The sequence below is a fragment of the Seriola dumerili genome, unplaced genomic scaffold, assembly GCF_002260705.1.
Source record: "Seriola dumerili isolate Sdu_G_001 unplaced genomic scaffold, Sdu_1.0 BDQW01000167.1, whole genome shotgun sequence".
In the NCBI taxonomy this organism is placed as follows: domain Eukaryota; kingdom Metazoa; phylum Chordata; class Actinopteri; order Carangiformes; family Carangidae; genus Seriola; species Seriola dumerili.
Window position 1 is genome coordinate 580,828 of NW_019174422.1, and position 19,650 is coordinate 600,477.

Consider the following 19,650-nt stretch of genomic DNA (forward strand, 5'->3'; position numbering starts at 1 on the left):
AGAGAGAGAGAGATTATACAATTCTCTGAACTCTACTGGAGGGATGAACACCATTCTCACACAGGTGTCCCATTGTGTTGAGATCTGGTCAGTGTGAAGATCTGACATCAGGACTTAGTTCAAGCACCATTGGCAGCGATTACAGGCTCAGGTCTTCTCCGGTAGGACGAGACGAGCTTTGCTGGATTTGCAGATCCTCTCAGGCTCTGTCGGGTTCGGACGGGGACGTCGGTGGACAGACATTTTCAGACCTCTCGTTCAGCTTCCACGTCTATCTGTCCATGTCCAAAAACCACCCCCACAGCCTGATGCTGCCTCCGCCATGCTTCACCGTTGGGACGGTGCTCGGCAGGTGATGAGTGGCGCCTGGTTTCCTCCAGACATGACGCCTCAGAACTGAGGCCAAACAGTTGAATCTTGTTTCTCACAGTCTGAGAGTCCTTTAGGTCCGGGGCAGCCAGCTCTTCAGATCCAGACGTCCGATGACTAAAATCCTTCATCTGGTTCAAATATAGAGCTGAAAACAGATCTGAAATTCAGCTGTAAAAATGTCGCTTAAAACTGACTGAAAATTTAGGGAAGCATGTGGGATAGCACAACTCAACAAAACATTTAACACAGGTCTAGTCATTTCTAGACAACAGGAAAAGATGATAGCCTAAATGAATGCCATTTTTTAAGAATATTAAACATATTTTATAAATATGTCATATTTCCAGAATTATTATTATTGTTATTATTATTATTTTGTAAATATCCACAAATGATAGAAGTCTCCATTTTAGATTTAAGCAACAGGGAATACAAAAATACTAATATGTATGTGTACTGAACATGTTCTCTTCTGTCCAAATATGGTATTCGTGGTATGGTATGCGAGTGACGTACATAGTTATAAATGAAATTTCAATGTATAAATGAGGCTTTTCTTTGAAGAAATGTCCTATTTTGCCCATAACTAGTAGAAAATGATCAGGATATCAGGAAATATCTTAGAAATTCATTAGGAAATGATTAGAAAATTACAGGACTGTAACATAAAGAGTTTTCTTGAACCGACGTTTTTATTTTTTCTATTTTCTGGTATTTTAGAACCAACTCGAGACAGACATTGTTTTATATCTTAGAAGTAACTGACGAGAGACAACACAGAGCACTGACACCACTGAATGTATCTGTATGATGTTTATTCTGTATGATATTGTAGATAATACAAAGCATCCAAAAGGCAGAACACACAAAGGATCTGTTGCACCAGTTCAGGCTCAAACTGATTCCATTTGAAAGCAAAATCTTTGATTACTACTTGCACATGAACACTAAAATCATTCCTATATTGTAGCAAACATGTCAAACCTTTCACAATATTTGACTTGATAAAACAACAAACACAGCAGTAACGTTCTCCAGACTGGCAGGTCGGTTTAAAAGGAGTTTTCATCCACAGTTTTCATGATGCCCTGAACCCAGGAGAGACTTGGATCCACGCAGATGCGACGAGACTTTTGTGTCACAAAACTGAAAGAAAGAGGATGAATATGTTATTATCATATTGATGACTTACAGTATTTAAGAATATATATATTAATCTTAAAGAGTTTAAAAAATAAGTAAATAAGAGAACATAAGTAAGAGAAAACTACTTTATTTTCTGGATGAAGTAATTACAGACAGAAATAGCAAAGTAGTATAGTACAGTTGCTCTGTAGGATGCCAATTGCACATTAAAACAGTAGAATATAGACACCCAAATTAGGATTTATTATGATAAATATGAATAGATAATAAAGTGTATATCAACAGAAAATGAACATTTAGGCTTTGTAGTGTGCAGGATGTGCAAAATATGCATGTCCATGAAGTGTAACTCATGTGATATTCATGTATTAAAAGTCACTCTTACACTTATTTAGGTCATTGTGTTAAAACGTATTCATAATGAAGAAAACCTTACATGACTCCAGTCTTCGGGCAACGGAAATCAGTCACGTCATATGACTGATGAGGCTTCCTCTTCACTGCGTCTTGGTAGAAAGTGAAGCAGCAGTTGTCAGGACCGATGGCAGCTGAAGGAAAGAAAGTCAAACACTGTAGCATCAGGGAGAAAGCACCTCTAGCACAGAATATATTGTAAAATAAAAAGAAATAAATCAAAATGTAAGGATTCTTACCGTTGCAGGCCACCAGGGAGACAAGTGTAGCTCCCAGCATGCAGAGCAGAAGGATGTGGAAGGTCCTCATGATGACTTGATATTCTTCCAGAGATGACGGATATTAACACGACCGCTCTTTAACTGCAGTAAAGGGCTTCTAAAAAGAAATGTGGTGAGGTGGTACATTTATCAAGATCAACCTTTTTTATTTTTTTTTAAAAGGTGTTGGTCGGTTGTGGTGTCAGACTCTTTCCTCTACACTCGGTTTTGCAGATGCAGAGGAAATCGAATTGTGGTTAGCTCAAAGCATACACACACACACACACACACACACCACACACACACACACACACACACACACAAATATATATATATATATATATATATTATATATATATATAACACTACCGTTCAAAAGTTTGGGGTCACTTAGAAATTTCGTTATTTTTGAAAAAAAAAACAGTTTTTTCAATGAAGATAACATTAAACTATCAGAAATACACTCTATACATTGTTAATGTGGTAAATGACTATTCTAGCTGCAAACATCTGGTTTTTAATGATATCTACATAGGTGTATAGAGGCCCATTTCCAGCAACCATCACTCCAGTGTTCTAATGGTACATTGTGTTTGCTAATTGCGTTAGAAGGCTAATGGATGATTAAAAAAACCTTGAAAACCCTTGTGCAATTATGCTAGCACAGCTGAAACAGTTTTTGCTGGTTAGAGAAGCTATAAAACTGAACCTTCCTTTGAGCTAGTTGAGAATCTGGAGCATCACATTTGTGGGTTTTGATTAAAACTCTCAAAATGGTCAGAAAAAGAGAACTTTCATGTGAAACTCGACAGTCTATTTCTTGTTCTTAGAAATGAAGGCTATTCCATGCGAGACATTGCCAAAGAAACTGAAGATTTCCTACAACGGTGTGTACTACTCCTTCAGAGAACAGCACAAACAGGCTCTACACCAGAGTAGAAAAGAAGTGGAAGGCCCCGCTGCACAACTGAGCAAGAAGACAAGTTACATTAGAAGTTTCTAGTTTGAAGAAATAGACGCCTCACAGGTCTCTCAACTGGCAGCTTCATTAAAGATTATACCGCAAAACGCCAGTGTCAACGTCTCAGTGAAGAGGCGACTCCGGATGCTGGCCTTCAGGGAAGTGGCAAAGAAAAGCCATATCTGGATGGCCAATAAAAGGAAAAGATTAATATGGGCAAAAGAACACAGACATTGGACAGAGAAGATTGGAAAAAAGTTTATGCGACAGAACGAATCAAAGTTTGAGGTGTTTGGATCCACACAGAAGAACATTTGTGAGACGCAGAACAACTGAAAAGATGCTGGAAGAGTTGACGCCATCTGTCAGCATGGTGGAGGTAATGTGATGGTCTGGGGTTGCTTTGGTGCTGGTAAAAGTGGGAGATTTGTACAAGGTAAAAGGATTTTGAAATAAGGAAGGCTATCACTCCATTTTTGCAACGCCATGCCATACCCTGTGGACAGCGCTTGATTGAGCCAGTGTCCTCCTACAACAGGACAATGACCCAAAGCACACCTCCAAATTAATGCAAGAAATATTTAGGAAGAAGCAGGCAGCTGGTATTCTATCTGTAATGGAGCGGCGGCGCAGTCCACAGATCTAAACCCATTGAGCTGTTGTGGGAGCAGCTTGACCGTATGGTACGCAAGAAGTGCCCATCAAGCCATCCAACTTGTGGAGGGCTTCTGAAGCGTGGGGTAATTCATGGAAAACACAGAATTGTCTGGTGACCCCAAACTTTTGAACGGTAGTGTAATATATATAATATATAATATTATATATATAATATAGAGAGAGAGAGAGAGAGATAGAGAGAGAGAGAGAGAGAGATGATTATACAATTCTCTGAACTCTACTGGAGGGATGAACACCATTCTCACACAGGTGTTCCATTGTGTTGAGATCTGGTCAGTGTGAAGATCTGACATCAGGATTTAGTTCAAGCACCATTGGCAGCGATTACAGGCTCAGGTCTTTCTCTGGTAGGACGAGGCGAGCTTTGCTGGATTTGCAGATCCTCTCAGGCTCTGTCGGGTTCGGACGGGGATGTCAGTGGACAGACATTTTCAAACCTCTCGTTCAGCTTCCACGTCTATCTGTCCATGTCCAAAAACCACCCCCACAGCCTGATGCTGCCTCCGCCATGCTTCACCGTTGGGACGGTGCTCGGCAGGTGATGAGCGGCGCCTGGTTTCCTCCAGACATGACGCCTCAGAACTGAGGCCAAACAGTTGAATCTTTTGTTTCTCACAGTCTGAGAGTCCTTTAGGTCCGGGGCAGCCAGCTCTTCAGATCCAGACGTCCGATGACTAAAATCCTTCATCTGGTTCAAATATAGAGCTGAAAACAGATCTGAAATTCAGTTGTAAAAATGTCGCTTAAAACTAGCACAACTCAACAAAACATTTAACACAGGTCTAGTCATTTCTAGACGTTTTGATGAGGAAAAGTTACATATGGCTGCTAAAAATAAAGGACATGGCATTTTGTTTTCAGGTTGTCTGTCCGTCCCATACGTGTAGAGGCGATATCTCTGTAATCCCGTGAAGGAATTCCTTCAAATATGGCACACACATTCACTAGGACTCAAGGATGAACTGATTAGATTTTGGTGGACAAAGGTCAAAGGTCAAAGGTCAATGTCACGATTACCTCACAAATCACAGAGGGAATTTGTTTAGATTTGGCACAAACATTCACTTTTACTTAAAGATGAACTGATTAGATTTTGCTGGTCAAAGTTCAAGGTCACAGTAATCACACGTTCTTGTGAATGCAATACATGAGGAACACCCAGAGGGAATTTCATTACCACTGATAACTCAAGAATTCATTCACTACTTATGACACAATTCAACTCAAATGTCTATAAGGACAAAATGAGGTGATGACATTTTATATCCAGATGGTCAAAGGTCAACTTCACTGTGACATCATAATGCTCTGCAAAAACACCTCTGCTTAAACGCTATAACTCAGGAAGGAGAGACTGTGACCATATTTCCTGCAACCTGACTGGTTTGTGGAGGAAACAACCGTGAGGCGGTGATTCTAGTTTTTACATGAAATGTGAGTGAAGACACACAGAACAGCTCCTGGTTAAATATGTACAGCTCTTTATTTTAATAAAACCATCGTTTATATACATTTCAAGTGAGATACAGTTGCATGGCGACCCTCTGTCGTCTCCATGTGTGTCTATCAGTCCTCTACAGTTACGGGTCTCTTGAGGAAAAGAAAAGACGATGCAAAACAAACACAACCCAAGAAATTAAGACATCCAGAAAAAATCAAAACAGATCATTACACAGAAGTATATTACACTTATTTCAAATTTAGTTTGATTGAATTTGGTTTTTTGACCTCTGTGGATCACACAGCGTCTGTTTTGTGATAAAAAGGCCAGGAAGCAGGTTAGTGTTAATCGAGCTGGGAGGGTCAATTCATACATTTAAAAACAGACAACCTGTTTAAATAACAAACTGCTGATGTGAGGCACAACTCAAAGGCTTACATGTATGTGCAAAAAGCTTTATTGCAGTCCTGCGGTTCGTCACCACACTGGGGGAGTGGGAGGAGGGAGTGCATCAAGAAGAGTGATCAGAAAGCTGCTGCACGGTACAAACGTGAAACACACACACACACACACACACTCAGGCACAGACCGTCTAAAGATGATGATGAGTTACAAATGAAAATCATTTCCTGTTTTTTTTTAACCCAGAGCCTGTCTCATACTTCAGCTGTGGTCCAAGTACAATCTCTCCTAATGTCTCATAGGTGATGTCTCAATATTACAGGGGCTCAAATGTATAAACTCCATCACGCACAGAATGAGCAGCACAACACACCAGATGAAGCAGCTTCACAACCAAAAACAGGACAGTTAGACTTTGGAAAGAAAACCCTGACGACAGAACTCTTCTCTTCAGATGTCAACAACCAATCACATTTCTACGTTTATTTCAATTGAGGAACAGATCTGTGCAAAACGGACTTTGAAAGAAATAAACATCACATAAAAGATATTTATTAACTTGCATTCCAGTTATTTCACTTTTTTTTAAAAATATGATTATCAAGTAATGCTTAGCACTTGCTAGCCGGCTGTTCGCTCATCAAAACAACGCATGGAAAGTAACTTTTATCTTTGATAGTTGATAGTTGTTACGTAATGACTTGGCGACCGGTCAGGACGGAACGACACTTTAACCACGGTGTGAAAGTCGGGGAGCCGACGCACCGACAACCTCAAACAGCCACAAAGCCAGAGAGGTGACAGGTTAAGGCCCAGGTGAGAACTGGCACGCACGTACGCTCTGCATGACAGGATGTTCAGAATGAACAACATAAACCCTTTTTTTTTTTTTTTTAAATATTGTCTCCGCACCCGTTCTTGCTTTTGCTGGGACTGGTGGTTGTTTAGGTGTTTTTTTTTTTCAGGCAAACAAAGAGTGATGGGAAATTAGGTGTAATTCATGGTGCTGAAGGCTGGACATGCTACAGTCACACTTCCTGAAGATATTCTTTCTGACTTTTATAGCAAATAAAACATCCACAAATCTGTTTACACCTCATGAACTCGCCTGAGAACCGTCTTATTGTTCATTTTTTTTCTTCAGTACTGTAATAATCCAGTAATGGCTGTCTGTACGTCCATGTACAGGTACACTGTAAATGTCTTAATGGCGAATTCAGCTTTTATTAGTGCTAATTTGTCAATATGTGTATGTCAATATGTACTGAGTCCAGGTTTGTCTGTGTGTGAGCACAGAACAAAGCGATGCTTCAGAACGTTGGTTGTGTGCGTCATTCGACATTAATGCTACATGTCCAGCCGACGGCAGACTGTTGAAACTGCTCCAGCTTTCTGCTGCCATCTCCATGGCAACAAGATGTTGGGGAAGATGTTCTCTTTTTGCCCAGATGTGATCCAGATGCCTCACAACCTCGTACGTTTGGTTAAAATCAAGTATACACGCGATCTGAAAACAAGTTCGGGTGAGGAGACGACCCTAAATGTCAGTGGAACAAGTTTTATTTGTATCCCGTCATCCTTTTGATAAATATTAAATAAACGCACAAAAGACATCAACACTCACATCAAGACATTAGGAATCAAAACACTCACAAGCTGAAATGTACCTCAAACATATTAAGGGCAGGGGGACGTCCATGTCTGACACTGTATGTCCTGTGTCGAACAGTAACACGTTATCTCATTATTTACTCTTCATAAATACACTGTAAAACTCATTTTACAGGCAGCTTATCACCTCTTTTTAGAGGGTTGAAACATTTCATCGTATGTAACAGCGTGGTGCTTTCAAAGACACCAAACTTGTCTTCAAGGATTTGAACTCACTAAACTCGTGTTTGACTTCATAGAAAGGTTCAGGAAAACAAATGTGCCCCGGCTGGAAAATGAAAAGCACACAGACGAAATCAAACTCATATAGGACACAAAGGAATGACTCAAGTTTTGAAAGAAAAAAAAAAAAGAAAAAGAAAAGGTGCAAAAAGAGAGAGAATGACAGGATTCAAACACGTCACTCACAGATCTGATTCTGGAGATGTTTAACCTTTGCTTTCCCTGACTATTATTTCTTTTTAAAGATCAGGGAGTCGACTGTTGTCTCTGTCATCAAAATTTTAAGATAAGTTTGGAAAAAACAAAAAAAAAAAAAAAGGAAAGACAGCTGGAACTGTAGCCAGAGAGAATTAAAAACTGAGCAGAGGATTTGAGGAGTAACTGGTATCTCTGGTCTCCCCTGGTCTGTGGAGACCAGAAACCGTCTGCTCGGTGCATGTATGTGGGCTTGTGTGATACATTCTTTAGCCTCTGCCAGCTACAGTTTCCAATCCACTGCTGGGCCTCTGAGCAGAGGAGGGGTGGTGGGGGTTAAATAAGGCCTCATATTCCTTTTCACACCCCTGCCTCTTCACTGACAGACCCCCTCCAGGGTCCCCGATTCTAGTCAGAGCGGTGACACTGAACTGGAGAAGAGGTTTATCATAGCAGCTACGACCAGACATGTCCCCAGGTGGAACACAGGTCTCTTTCATGTCCATCCAGCGTGGTGAGCCTCCAGGTTTTTCCCAAAAGGCTGGAGGGGAGTTGGTCCAGTCTGTTAGTGTGTGAAGGTTTCCTCTGATCTCAGCTCAGCGCTTCAGCACTGGGCTGCCTCGCTCCTGATCTTTCTGTAGCGCCTGCAGGACCTGAGGAGGTGCGGACAGACACAGTTAGAAAACAAGATGTAAAGACACACCCCTGACCAGGAAGCCTGAACTCTAACATCCCACCTGTGCCCACTTCCTGTTGCGGCTGGTCATGTGAACAGAGGCGATGTGCTGGAAGAGCTGCTCGGCGGGGATGAGGTCGGGCAGGCGTGTGAGGAACTGAGCCATGTGAATGAAGTCCATGCAGGTCAGGACGTCCTGGTAGAGACGCAGCAGGCCCAGCGCCGTGCGGAAGAGGAACTCCTCGCCGTCTCTGCAGAACACGTCCCACACCCGACATGCCAGGTCCAACGGCAGAGACTTACTGTACAGAGTGAAGATCCTGTTGATTTGGAGAGGGGGGGGGGGGGGGGGGGGGGCAGAGGGAGGGAAGAGAGACAGGAACAGTGACTATTGGTTTTATGATGATAGAAAAATCAGGACAAACAGGGAGGACAAACAATGTAATTCAATAGAAACACAGACAATTAGGGGGAGCAGATAACGTATAAAACACACACACACACACACACACACACACACACACACACACACACTAAAAGCAATAAAAGGGCGATATGGAGACACTTAAAAAGACACAAACATAAAAATATAAAAATGAGTTCTAAGAAGAGATTTAAAAGAAGTCACTGATTGTGCCTCATCTCCTCCGGCAGGTCGGACCAAAGCCGAGGGGTCCTGATGGCAAAAGCGCTTTTACCGCCTTTAGAATTAAGCCTCGACTTTGGGACGGCCAGAGGGACCTGCCCGGGGATCTAAGGCTGCGTACCGGCTGGTATGGGGTTAATTATTCTGTAATGAAGCTCGGGGCCCCGGCATGCTTTGAAAGGGATCAGTAAAATCTTAAAATCAGTTCTAAAACAAACAGGGAGACAATGGGTGGAAGCGGGGCCCGAGGGTGACGTGAGGTGCTCTGTTAAAGCTGCTGTGTTCTGAAGCAGTCGGACAGTGACTTTTGCTTTACACCAGAGAGAAGGGAGACACAGTCGTCCTGTCTGGAGAAAATGAATGTGTGAATGAATATAAATAAACAGCACTGCTCATTACTCTGACTGTCCTCCAGGTAGTGAGGCCACAAATACACTCACCACCACCACCACCACCACCACCACCACCACCACACCTGACCTATGGATTCTTACGGATTCCAACATGTGGAATAGTTATTAATTCGATTAATTGATAAATCAATGCACAGAAAATGGATGGACAGTTATTTCAGGAATCTGGTAAATCATTAACGTCATTTTTTCATGCTAATTTTAAAACGTTTGATAGTTTCAGTTTCTCAGATGTAAGAATCTGCTGCTCCTCCTCGTCTCACATATTTCCGGACATTTAACGAGGACCCCATCCGATCTACAAATCAACACTTTCACTATTTTCTTTTTTATAGACGGAGGGACTGATCTAAATCTCAAGTGTCGTGAAGAGTCGAAATATTTGTGAAAGTGATGTTTCAGTTTTTGAGTGTAGATTGATGAGGGAAAAAAAATTATTCAAATGATTTTAGCATAAAACTGCAACATACCAACATATGGAAAAAGTGAAGGACTCTGAATACTCTCTGTATGTGCTGTATTGCCCCTGCCTCCCCCTCCCTTCATATGTATGGGTGTGAGTGATATAAGTGAAAGATGAGTAAATATAGAAATCTAGAAATTTCCATTTGAGGTGGGCAGAGATCGGTGACACCCCCGCCTGCACAGACAGACCGTCCTATTTTCTCAGAAACACAGCTGACACTGAAACTGTGACAAGTTCAATGTGACACCAATCATGTTTCCAGATGACGAAATGTAAACGAGTTTTCACCAGGACGGAGAACAAAGCGTTCTCTCCGCGCAGTCTGATATTCTGGCTTTATATAGTGTATAGGTCACGTTCTAGCCGTGAAATGATATAATGGCAAGTAGGGTGAAGTTGAGATGGAAAAAAATAAAGAACGCTCAATAGAAAGAAATGAAGGTGTATGAGCTTGAGACTCACCAGTCGATTAAATAAATATCGGGGGTCAGGTTGTTTTTCTTGAAATGTGCAAAGAGCTTTGGTAGATTTTCTTCAAAGAACACTTCAAATGCCGCAAAGTACGTCAACATCTGCAGAGAGGAAACAAGGTTCTTATGCAGCAACATAAACACAAACCACATGTTTCATCAGCAGGGCACAGGGTGAGTCATTTGTAGAAATGGACGATGGTGAAGAAAGTGAAATGTAAACAGGCAGCACAGAGGATGATGGGATGTTTTGGCCGGTCAAGACTGTGTGTGATTTCTGTTGTGTCAACATGTCAGAAAATAAGAGTGTGAAAAGGTTTCACTTAGTGACAAATTCATTCAAATCAGAGCAACAATTTTTGGATAGTATTATCAACAAATAGGATAGTATTATATAAATAATATGAAATATTATTTTAAATCATTTCTATGAAATTAATTGCAAAATAATCTTCAAGCTCTTTTCTGCCATTTCTAAACTGAACCATTAATCGAGAAAATAATCAACAGCTTAATTTATAATGAAAATAATTATTAGTTGGGGAAAAAAGGATGGTGTCAGTTAAAGAGCAGATGTGTAAAAATGTGATAAAAAATGTTTAGAATGCACTGAACAAAATCTGGAGGGTCATATTATATCATTTTATTCTTGGTTTGATCATTTGACTACAGCGTGTTTATCAGGTCTGAGGTGGAAACACTGTCCAATAACATTTAGAGAGCTTTAATCCAGTGTGCATTTTCTCCTCATCTAAATCCTAATCTAAATATAATATGGCTGTGCACACAGTTCCCGAGGTCAAAAATGAACTTTCACACTCACTAAATACATATTTTTCAATCATCAATTTTTTTATTTTTTTATTTTTAAATCAAAATTTAAAAAAAAAAAAAAAAGTCCTCATCTCTGGAATTCACAAAGTACATTGTCATCTTCTTTAATAACTTAATAAAAAATATTCTAGACTTATTATTTTTCATTTTATGTAATAAGTTTTTAATGACTTTTTGAAATGATGGGGAGGATAATTACACAATTAATTATTATTATTATTTTTTTTTTTTTACACGTAATATTTTATTGTAACTTCTAAACTAAAAACTAAACTTTAAATGTAAAAACAATACAGAACAATCTGATCTGGTCTCAAACTATAATAATTCTAAAAGTCATTGACTGTTAGTGCATGGGTGTGAACATTTCAAGTGTCGATGGTGGGAGTCTGGAAGAGTGAGAGTATATACTGACAAGGCTGTGGTCCACTCTGAAGAAGGCCATCTGACAGGGCTTGTTGAGCAGGTTGGCAAAAGCTATAAAGGCATCAGCTGTGTCCAGGTTCAGGATCAGCACTGCTGCGATGAACGACATTCCCTGCACCTACACATGCAATCACACAGAATAAAGTACACTGTTAAAACGACAACTTCTATGTAGAAAGTAGTGTTAATATGTCAAGTCTCTGAAAGAGGGGGCAGAGAAAGACACTGGCAGGAAATGAGTATGCTGTGGAAAACTAATGTTAAACTGTAGCTCAGCTTCAGTTTGGACGATTAACCTGGTAAGAGAGATGAAATGCTGACACAGGCAGAAGAAGAAAAAAAAAAAAAAAAAAAAAAAACCTGTGCAGAGGTGAGTGCAAAGACTGTGTTTGTGAACAGCTCAGAGGTTGGGGTCAGTGCAGGAAGTCACAGTCATTTATAGACTAGTATAGATAGCATGGGGCTGTGGTGAGGAGCAGAAAGGCAAACCACAGCATCTACAACAAGCACAGTGTGGCTCTGAAGTGCAAACATGAGTTCAGTGTAACAGCACAGTGTATTGAAAACATCAAGTCACTTTTTCTATTGCCACAGAATAATTAGAAAATTTTGAATTGGTTGAACCGGCAGGTGACTTTTAAAAAAAAAAAAAAAAAAAAAGAAAAAAAAAAAAATCTAATTTGTGCTTCAATCTCCACAGTCTGGTTTAAAATATATGAAATATCAGGAGATAGCGTCAGACATAAAGAGGGTCAGGACATCAGTGTGCATCGTGAGTCTGAGAACAGACAGCGATGAGTCATGCAGAGGAACGGAGGCACATGATTAGTAAATCTCCTCGGAGGGAAGAGAAGCACAAATGGAAGGAAAAGATGTTGAGGTTTAACTGGGAATAATCACACCTACACAGAGGAGGGAACTGAAGCTCATGACTGACCGTGTATGAGGATGTGTGCAGCTTCGTGTGTGCAGCAAAATAAATATTTACCACAACCACCACTCTGAGCACATGTGATGTATTAACATCAATACCGATTAATGCATTAATATCAGTGTTTAGTTCTTACAACAATACGAAACGTAATGCTTGGAGATAAGATGATTGATGATCAGTTTTGTCTGTGCATTAACTAAAGAGCTGGAGCAGAGAGACTGGAAGCACAGGGAAACACTTAGCCGAAGGGAAAAAGGTGACCTCCGGTACCGCCCCTCCAAAGCTCACTAACATGTAGCATGTTTGTGTTTGTGTCATCTTTACACCAACAGTAATGTAAAAGTGACAAGTTGTGGTTTTCAAGGGGAGAAACTACAAACTGTAATTTCTGACTGACAGAGGTGAAGAGATGACTAGTCTATTCCATGTCTGCAGACCAGAGAACTCAACCCGATGTGAAATGTGAAGTGACAGCCTTCTACGTTTACTCTGTCTGTCAGCTGAATGCAGTTTTTTTGGGTTAGTCTTTATTCTTCTTTATGGGAAATTCAGCACAGAAAGCCAGAAATATATCATTAGAAAGAGTAGAACACATGAGGAAATTAAAACAAAAGCAGAAACAGAAAGTAAAAAACAGTTAGTAAAAAAATTTACAAGAGGAAAAAGAAGTTAAAAATGATAAAGCAGTTGCTGTCATCGATTCACGTAACAATCTTAGTGGCTACCTTTATCAACTTTCTCAGTTGGATTTTACCTCCCCATGCTCTGAGGCCAAATATCTAAGCTGACTTGATCAAATCTTTTTATTTATTATCTATACTTTATTTAATCAGGATGTCACTTTGAGATCTAGATCTAATTTACAAGTGAGACCTGAGAACAGAAAAATAAGTAAATAACAAAAAGCAATATTAATTGCAGAAATACAAATTTTCAATGATTTAAATATACATTCAGATATGTATTAATACAAACAAGTGGAAGTGTGTTTATATAAACAGTGATCAGAGTTATTATTTAAACGTATACCATTGTGTACCAGGGAGACAATAAGGTGAAAACTCACTCATAAGTGCGAGTTAGAAAAGAGATTCAGTAAAAAAATTACGCCCCAAGTCAGTCAGACTTCTAATCTAATTTCTGGTATCAGTGTGCCGAGTTTCAGTCTGTTCTGTAAGTTATTCCAAACAAATGGGGCGCGATATCTGAAGGCCCGTCCTGCCAAGATAAGTATCTACTGCAGGAACGTGTAAGTCAGTGTATTAAAAGTAGAAGGTCCTGGGCACAGGGGTGATGATAGATAAGGAGGTCATTTTCTGGAGTAGCCCTTCGTAAATGAACAGATAGCAGTGTTGATCTCGCCTGATGGAGAAGGAGGGTCAGCTCACCGTCTGATACAAGACACAATGATGATGCCTGTTTTAATCCCGTGGATCTGGGAACAGTTTTAATATCGAGCCTGTTGCTGTTGAGCCGTGTGTTCTAGCTAAAAATAAAGGCAGGTCATTTTCGGATAAGTCCAAGTACAGTACATACACACTGTTACTGTTTCAGCTCCGTGACCAAAAACTTTACAGAATCACATTAGTTTTCAACATAGAAAGAAACCCTCCTTATTATGTGAATCGCACAGAAGAAAACAGATGCCACTGTTCCTCCATTCTGCTTTTAAACCTCCTGTTGGTGTCCCACTAGCTGGGGCCTAATGTCTCACACAGGCTTAGAGAATATAGTCGTCTCATACATCCCACACACTGAGCCCCTCCCACCTGGTAGATGCCTGACAGTGGAAATCTGTCAGTCATCCCGACCGCAGTCGAACTGTGGTTATAATAATACATTTCGTAGGTGATGGTGAGAAATTTAACTCCATGATGTGTCACCTTTAACCTTCACAAAAACCAAACGGGTGCGACTGTAAAACACCTCAAAGTTCACAGGGTATTATTCACGACTGCTACTGTACTACAGGCTGTTTACCAGCGTGCAACATGTTGTGTAATGTTTGTAATTTCATATCAGCACAAAAACAAAAACACACACCACATATAAAGAGTCACACGCATTTTACACATGCATGAAAACCATAAACCAACACTCAGACGGTCTTGACTTGTGTTTATGGGAAATAAGCATGCTGCGTGTGTGTGTGTGTATGTGTGTGTGAGACTTACGTAGCCAACATCTGGCCGGTAACAAGTGTAGGCTCCCAGAATGCTGTGCAGCACATCGTGATAGGGCCCGCCCTGATGATGAACAAAGGAATAATGAAGACAAAGGAACAAGTAGGCCAAAAATACACATGCACCAACTTCATCAGATTAATGTCATGGTTTTAATATCTTTGGTGTTTTCTTTGGTGTATGCCATCATCTGCGTTCTGCAATGGGAACACATTTAAAGAAAAGGGTTTGCCATAATCAAAGTGCTGTCAGTGGTGGCTGAGCTTCTCTCACTGACCTGCTGGAAGATACACAGCTGGGGGAAAGTTCTGGAGATGTCCAGCTTGATCAGCTCCAGGCTCGACTCCCTGTCTGAAGAACCAGCATCTGACATGAAGACACGGCAGCACAATAAGAAATACACAACTGACAACTGTGTGACTACATAATGGACAAAATTAAAGTAAGAGTTTCCATTCTGTCTCTACCTTCAGTTTCAATCTCTGGGGCAGATGCCGGTGTGTTCTTCCATTTCTCTTTGGCCCGGGACAGGCAGATGTTATACAGCTCTGCAGAGACCCATCGCAGCACCAGTCGATATAAGACAAGAGGGGGAAGACAGAGAACATGATGACTGGACAGGAACAACGTCAGGCGATGAAAGGACTCTGTAACTGTAACACTAAAGGTGATTAAAGGAAACATTTCTCCTGCCATTTCAGAAGACATTTATTTTTGTTGCAGCCCCAGCGTGTGCTCTGACCTGTGGCTGCCCTCTAGTGATGAGATGCAGGACGGAAATAATGAGCTTTGTGAGACACGATGTGGAGCCTCGACCTTGTTCAGCTGATTAATATCCTCTTCAGAGAAACTAGACGCCACGCAGGCGGCTTGCAAGGAGCTGAACTGAGAACTGTCGGACTAATGTAAAGATACACTGTTATACACTCTGTGAGCACTTTATTAGGAACTCCTGTACACCTGCTTATCCACACAATTTTTTCCAATCAGCCAATCGTGTGCTAGCGATGAATAAAAATCATGCGGATATAGGTCAGGAGTTTCAGTCAACTGTCACATCAAACATCAGAAAAATGTGATCTCAGGGACTTTGACTGTGGCACGATTGAGGCTGGTTTGAGTATTACTGAAAGTGATGATCTCCTGGGATTTTCATGCAACAGTTGGTGCGAAAAAAAAAACAAAAAAAAAAAACATCCAGTGAGCAGCAGCTCTGCAGATGGAGAGAAAAATACAAGTGAGGTCACAGGAGAATGGCCAGGCTGATTGGAGCTGACTGAGAGGCTTTTTTCATTTTGACCCTCCTTACTCCAGAACACACAGACCAAGATGTTGTTATTCTCACATAGAGAACACTGAACCTGCTTTTAAATAAATGCATATATATATATAAATATATAAATATATATATAAATGCTCCCATTTCTCATGAGATGAAAGATCAAAACTTTTTTCAATACACACAAAAGACTCATTTCTCTTAAATTTGTTCACAAATGTGTTTAAATCTGTGTTAGTGAGCAAGATCATCCATCCACCTGACGGGTGTGACATCTCAAGATGCTGATTACACAGCATGATTACTGCACAGGCGTACCTGGAGCTGGTCACAATAAGCAGTTTTATCACACAACACGGTGCCGCAGAAGTTGCATGTTTTGAGGGAGTGTTCATTTGGCATGTTGAACGTCCATCAGAGCTGCGGGCCATGAAGTGAAAGGTCATTTCAGGATCATAAGACGCCTCCAATGGAATCTCCAAACGTCTGGCAGCACATCCAACTGGCATCACAACTGAAGACCACATGTAACGATTCATCTGCTGCCATCGCCTCATGTTGCAAGGATCTGTACACAATCCCCGGCAGCTTAAAACATGCCAGTTCCTGCGTGTGCCGCACACTCACCACACGTCACCCACTGAGCATGTTTTCGACGCTCTGGATCTGCGTGTACGACAGCGTGTTCCAGTTCCTGCCAACATCCAGCGACTTCACACAGCCACGTGTCACACTGCATGAGGCAAACGGTGGTCACACGATACTGACTGGTTTTCTGATCCGCGACTCTCCTCCTCCCCCCAAGTCACACAGTCCAGGGACTAACAGATGTCTTTTTTTTTTTCACAATTAAACTGCACATTTTAAAGTGGCCTTTTATTGTGACCAGCCCAAGACACGCCTGTGCAATAATCAGAATCTTGATATGCCACACCTGTCAGATGGATCAAGAAAATGCCCACTAACATAGATTTAAACACATTTGTGAACAGCAGATTATAAAGGACACAAGTCAGTGGCCCTCTGCTTTCTACTTATCAAATCAACAATCAGTTTTGATTTGGGAATCGATTCTGAGTCTGAGATTCCCACAGCTTCCCAACCCTAACTTTTATTACACTTCTGTCCCATAATGCAGCAGTAATAGTAGCCACCAGGAGCATCAGAAGCAGTTGTGGCAGTAACAATAACAATAAGAGCAATAACAGAAATCCTCACAGTAGCATAAGCAATAAGACACTTTTCATCTAAAGTGGGGCAATACAGTCACTTAGCTGCTACTTATAAAAGACAGACAGCTTTGAAAGGACTGAGCTCTGTATGAATGTGTGTGTGTGTGTGTGTGTGTGTGCACGCAGAGTGATAATGCATTAGCAATGTGCTCCATTTAAAAGGCTGAGGAGCAAAAGTACAGCCAGCTCAGCAGTTAGTGAGCAAGTGCTTATCTATAAGTAGCCCAGAGGAGCAGAGACACACAGAGTGTAGGGGCTGCCAATTTGAAGTCGGTGCTCCTTTAGCAAGTGGAAAATGAATCTGGAGTGTGTGGGTGTAATCTCAAGCCACACTCAAGAGAACTCATTGAAATGCTGCTTGTTCCGTCTTGTACCGTGGGACTCACTGGACCGTGCTCCTTCTTAATGGACACACTCTTCCTCCTCCTTCTATCCATCTCCCTGCCACTTATTCAATTACAAACACCGAGGCAAACTGCTACACCCGTCTGTGTGCATGTGGACTTAGCCTGTACGCGACTATCATGATGAATGAACCGGTGTATGATTGATTTTTTTTTTTTTTTTTTAAGAGCAGACTGGTAACGGAGCATGACCATCACAGGTCAAGTACAGCTACAGCTGTTGATGTCGCTATGGTAACAGACCTTATGTGACATTTCCTCTCATTCTCTCATTCAATCTGAGATACACATTCACTCCCATGTACCGTGTGTGATGTTGAGCTCGTTCCCCACAGCCAGGCTCCACACTTTGCCCCTGACGCTGGGGGGGATGCCCTGCCACCAGAGGTCTCTCACTCGTCGAGATGTGCACCTGGAAGAGGGTTACATGTGGGAAGAAGGTTATGAGGCCGCTCAACAATCGTGTTTCATTAAGGAAACTTTCAGTTATCGATTGGAACCACAAGGTGGCAGTCTTTTCTACTCTTTCCTTCAGAGCAAAACAGATCCTGAACCCATACATCCATATATCCAACTCATACATGCCCCTCTAACTCATCATGTGCTATTTGTAGTGTAAAAGGCACCTCATGTTTATGACGAGTATTACGGCCACATTGAGAAAAACTGAAATTTCGAGAATAAATTCATAATATTTCAGGAAAAAAAGTCGTAGTAAGTGTGTTGTTTTAGAGGGGAAATATCAGAAGCTTTAAAATGAGGAACGTGGAGCATCCTGTGAAGTTCTACTTTAGCACAGGTTTCACTAATAAGTAGAAACTTCTTCTTTTGGCTCATTAGCATCATCATCATCAGCCTCAGGATATTGAAAAGATAGTGAAGAAACTGAGTCTGTTCTATTGTTAGACAGACAAGCAGCAGCTGCCAGAAGCAGCTCAGGCTGACACTGACTGTCCTTTCACTTCGTTGATGTAAATAAAAAAATTTTCTCTCTTGAAATTTTACATTTTGAATTCTTGTAAAATTTTGAATTCATTCTTTTAATATTATGACTTTATTCTCAAAATTTTAAATTTCTTTTTTTCCCTCAATGAGACCCAACATTCTGTCGTACATGTCTGTCTTCCACCAAACGTCATTTCATTTTGATTTCACCATCACAGACTAATTTCCAGTGTTGAAATAAAATCATGAAACTTTTACTAGAGTTGTGGCGCTCTCTCGTCATCTCGATCGTTTGGTGTCAGGTGATCATCCGAGCTGTCTTAAAGTCAGTCTTTGATGTTCCGATAAAATCAAACATGTTAAATATCATCCATAGATTTCAGTCTTGGCTGATGCAGATAGTGAAACTCAATGACGTGAACACTGTCATCTTCTCCAGCACCAAACAGGAAGCAGCAAACTGAGCTGATAATTATCATTTAGGCAACTGGAGGCACAAGAATGTGAGATCAAATCATAAATGCAAAGGCAAAACAGTAATTTTAGAAGATTCCCAGGCTTTACAAAATCTTATAGTGTGAGACTAAAAACTCTGACTTATGACACATTATCTTTAAATGTGAGAGGGTTTCAGACGTTAGTCTTTTCAAAGTCTCTTCAAAGTCTTCTAGTGTGTATTAGACATCAGTGAACAAAAACAATCAGGGTAGGTTCATATTAGCACATGTGGCCTGTGGTGTAGTGCTCAGCATCAGTGATACAACAAGTCTCCTAGTGGTTGAAGGGCCTTTTGGAGATTGTGACATACTGTACATTAAAGAGAAATAGTAAAGAAAGATGGCATAAGCAACATTTTAAAACAATTTTCATGTTTGGAAATCAAGTAATTATCTTAGTTCAAGCTCTTACAGCCAGTGGGAGTGGCAGTATTTGGAATATGACCAGAATGCACGTCTAGGACAAAGGTACCGACATGGAGA

The 19,650-nt window shown here is 40.8% G+C and overlaps 2 protein-coding genes across 6 annotated transcripts in view; both read right to left on the reverse strand.

Moving 5' to 3' along the window:
* Positions 1-1,170: 1,170 nt before the first annotated feature.
* LOC111226967 (eotaxin-like) lies at positions 1,171-2,320 on the reverse strand. Its single transcript, XM_022752301.1, has 3 exons — positions 2,172-2,320; positions 1,955-2,066; positions 1,171-1,518 (listed from the first exon to the last, which is right to left on the reverse strand). The coding sequence occupies exons 1-3, from the start codon at positions 2,239-2,241 to the stop codon at positions 1,425-1,427; spliced, it is 276 nt and encodes a 91-aa protein (XP_022608022.1). The 5' UTR covers positions 2,242-2,320; the 3' UTR covers positions 1,171-1,424.
* A 4,305-nt stretch (positions 2,321-6,625) lies between these two features.
* Positions 6,626-19,650, reverse strand: part of tbc1d14 (TBC1 domain family member 14) — a 42,352-nt gene continuing 29,327 nt past the window's right edge. For 4 of the 5 annotated variants that reach the window (XM_022752279.1, XM_022752280.1, XM_022752282.1 and 1 more), the window contains 8 exons: positions 18,031-18,137; positions 15,278-15,358; positions 15,088-15,176; positions 14,802-14,873; positions 11,683-11,811; positions 10,426-10,535; positions 8,500-8,758; positions 6,626-8,415 (listed from right to left, as the gene is read on the reverse strand). In XM_022752279.1, coding sequence (XP_022608000.1) covers positions 8,359-8,415; positions 8,500-8,758; positions 10,426-10,535; positions 11,683-11,811; positions 14,802-14,873; positions 15,088-15,176; positions 15,278-15,358; positions 18,031-18,137 — 904 coding nt within the window. In that variant the 3' untranslated portion in view covers positions 6,626-8,358. The remainder of the gene's footprint in view (positions 8,416-8,499; positions 8,759-10,425; positions 10,536-11,682; positions 11,812-14,801; positions 14,874-15,087; positions 15,177-15,277; positions 15,359-18,030; positions 18,138-19,650) is intronic. The other variant, XM_022752281.1, reaches the window with a different exon arrangement.

Coding starts and splice junctions, on each gene's coding strand:
- LOC111226967 (XM_022752301.1), bottom strand. CDS start 2,241: ATGAGGACCTTCCACATCCTTCTGCTCTGCATGCTGGGAGCTACACTT. Junction 2,067..2,171: donor CTCCCTGGTGGCCTGCAACG/GTAAGAATCCTT, acceptor TCTTTCCTTCAG/CTGCCATCGGTCCTGACAAC. Junction 1,519..1,954: donor TGCCCGAAGACTGGAGTCAT/GTAAGGTTTTCT, acceptor TCTTTCTTTCAG/TTTTGTGACACAAAAGTCTC.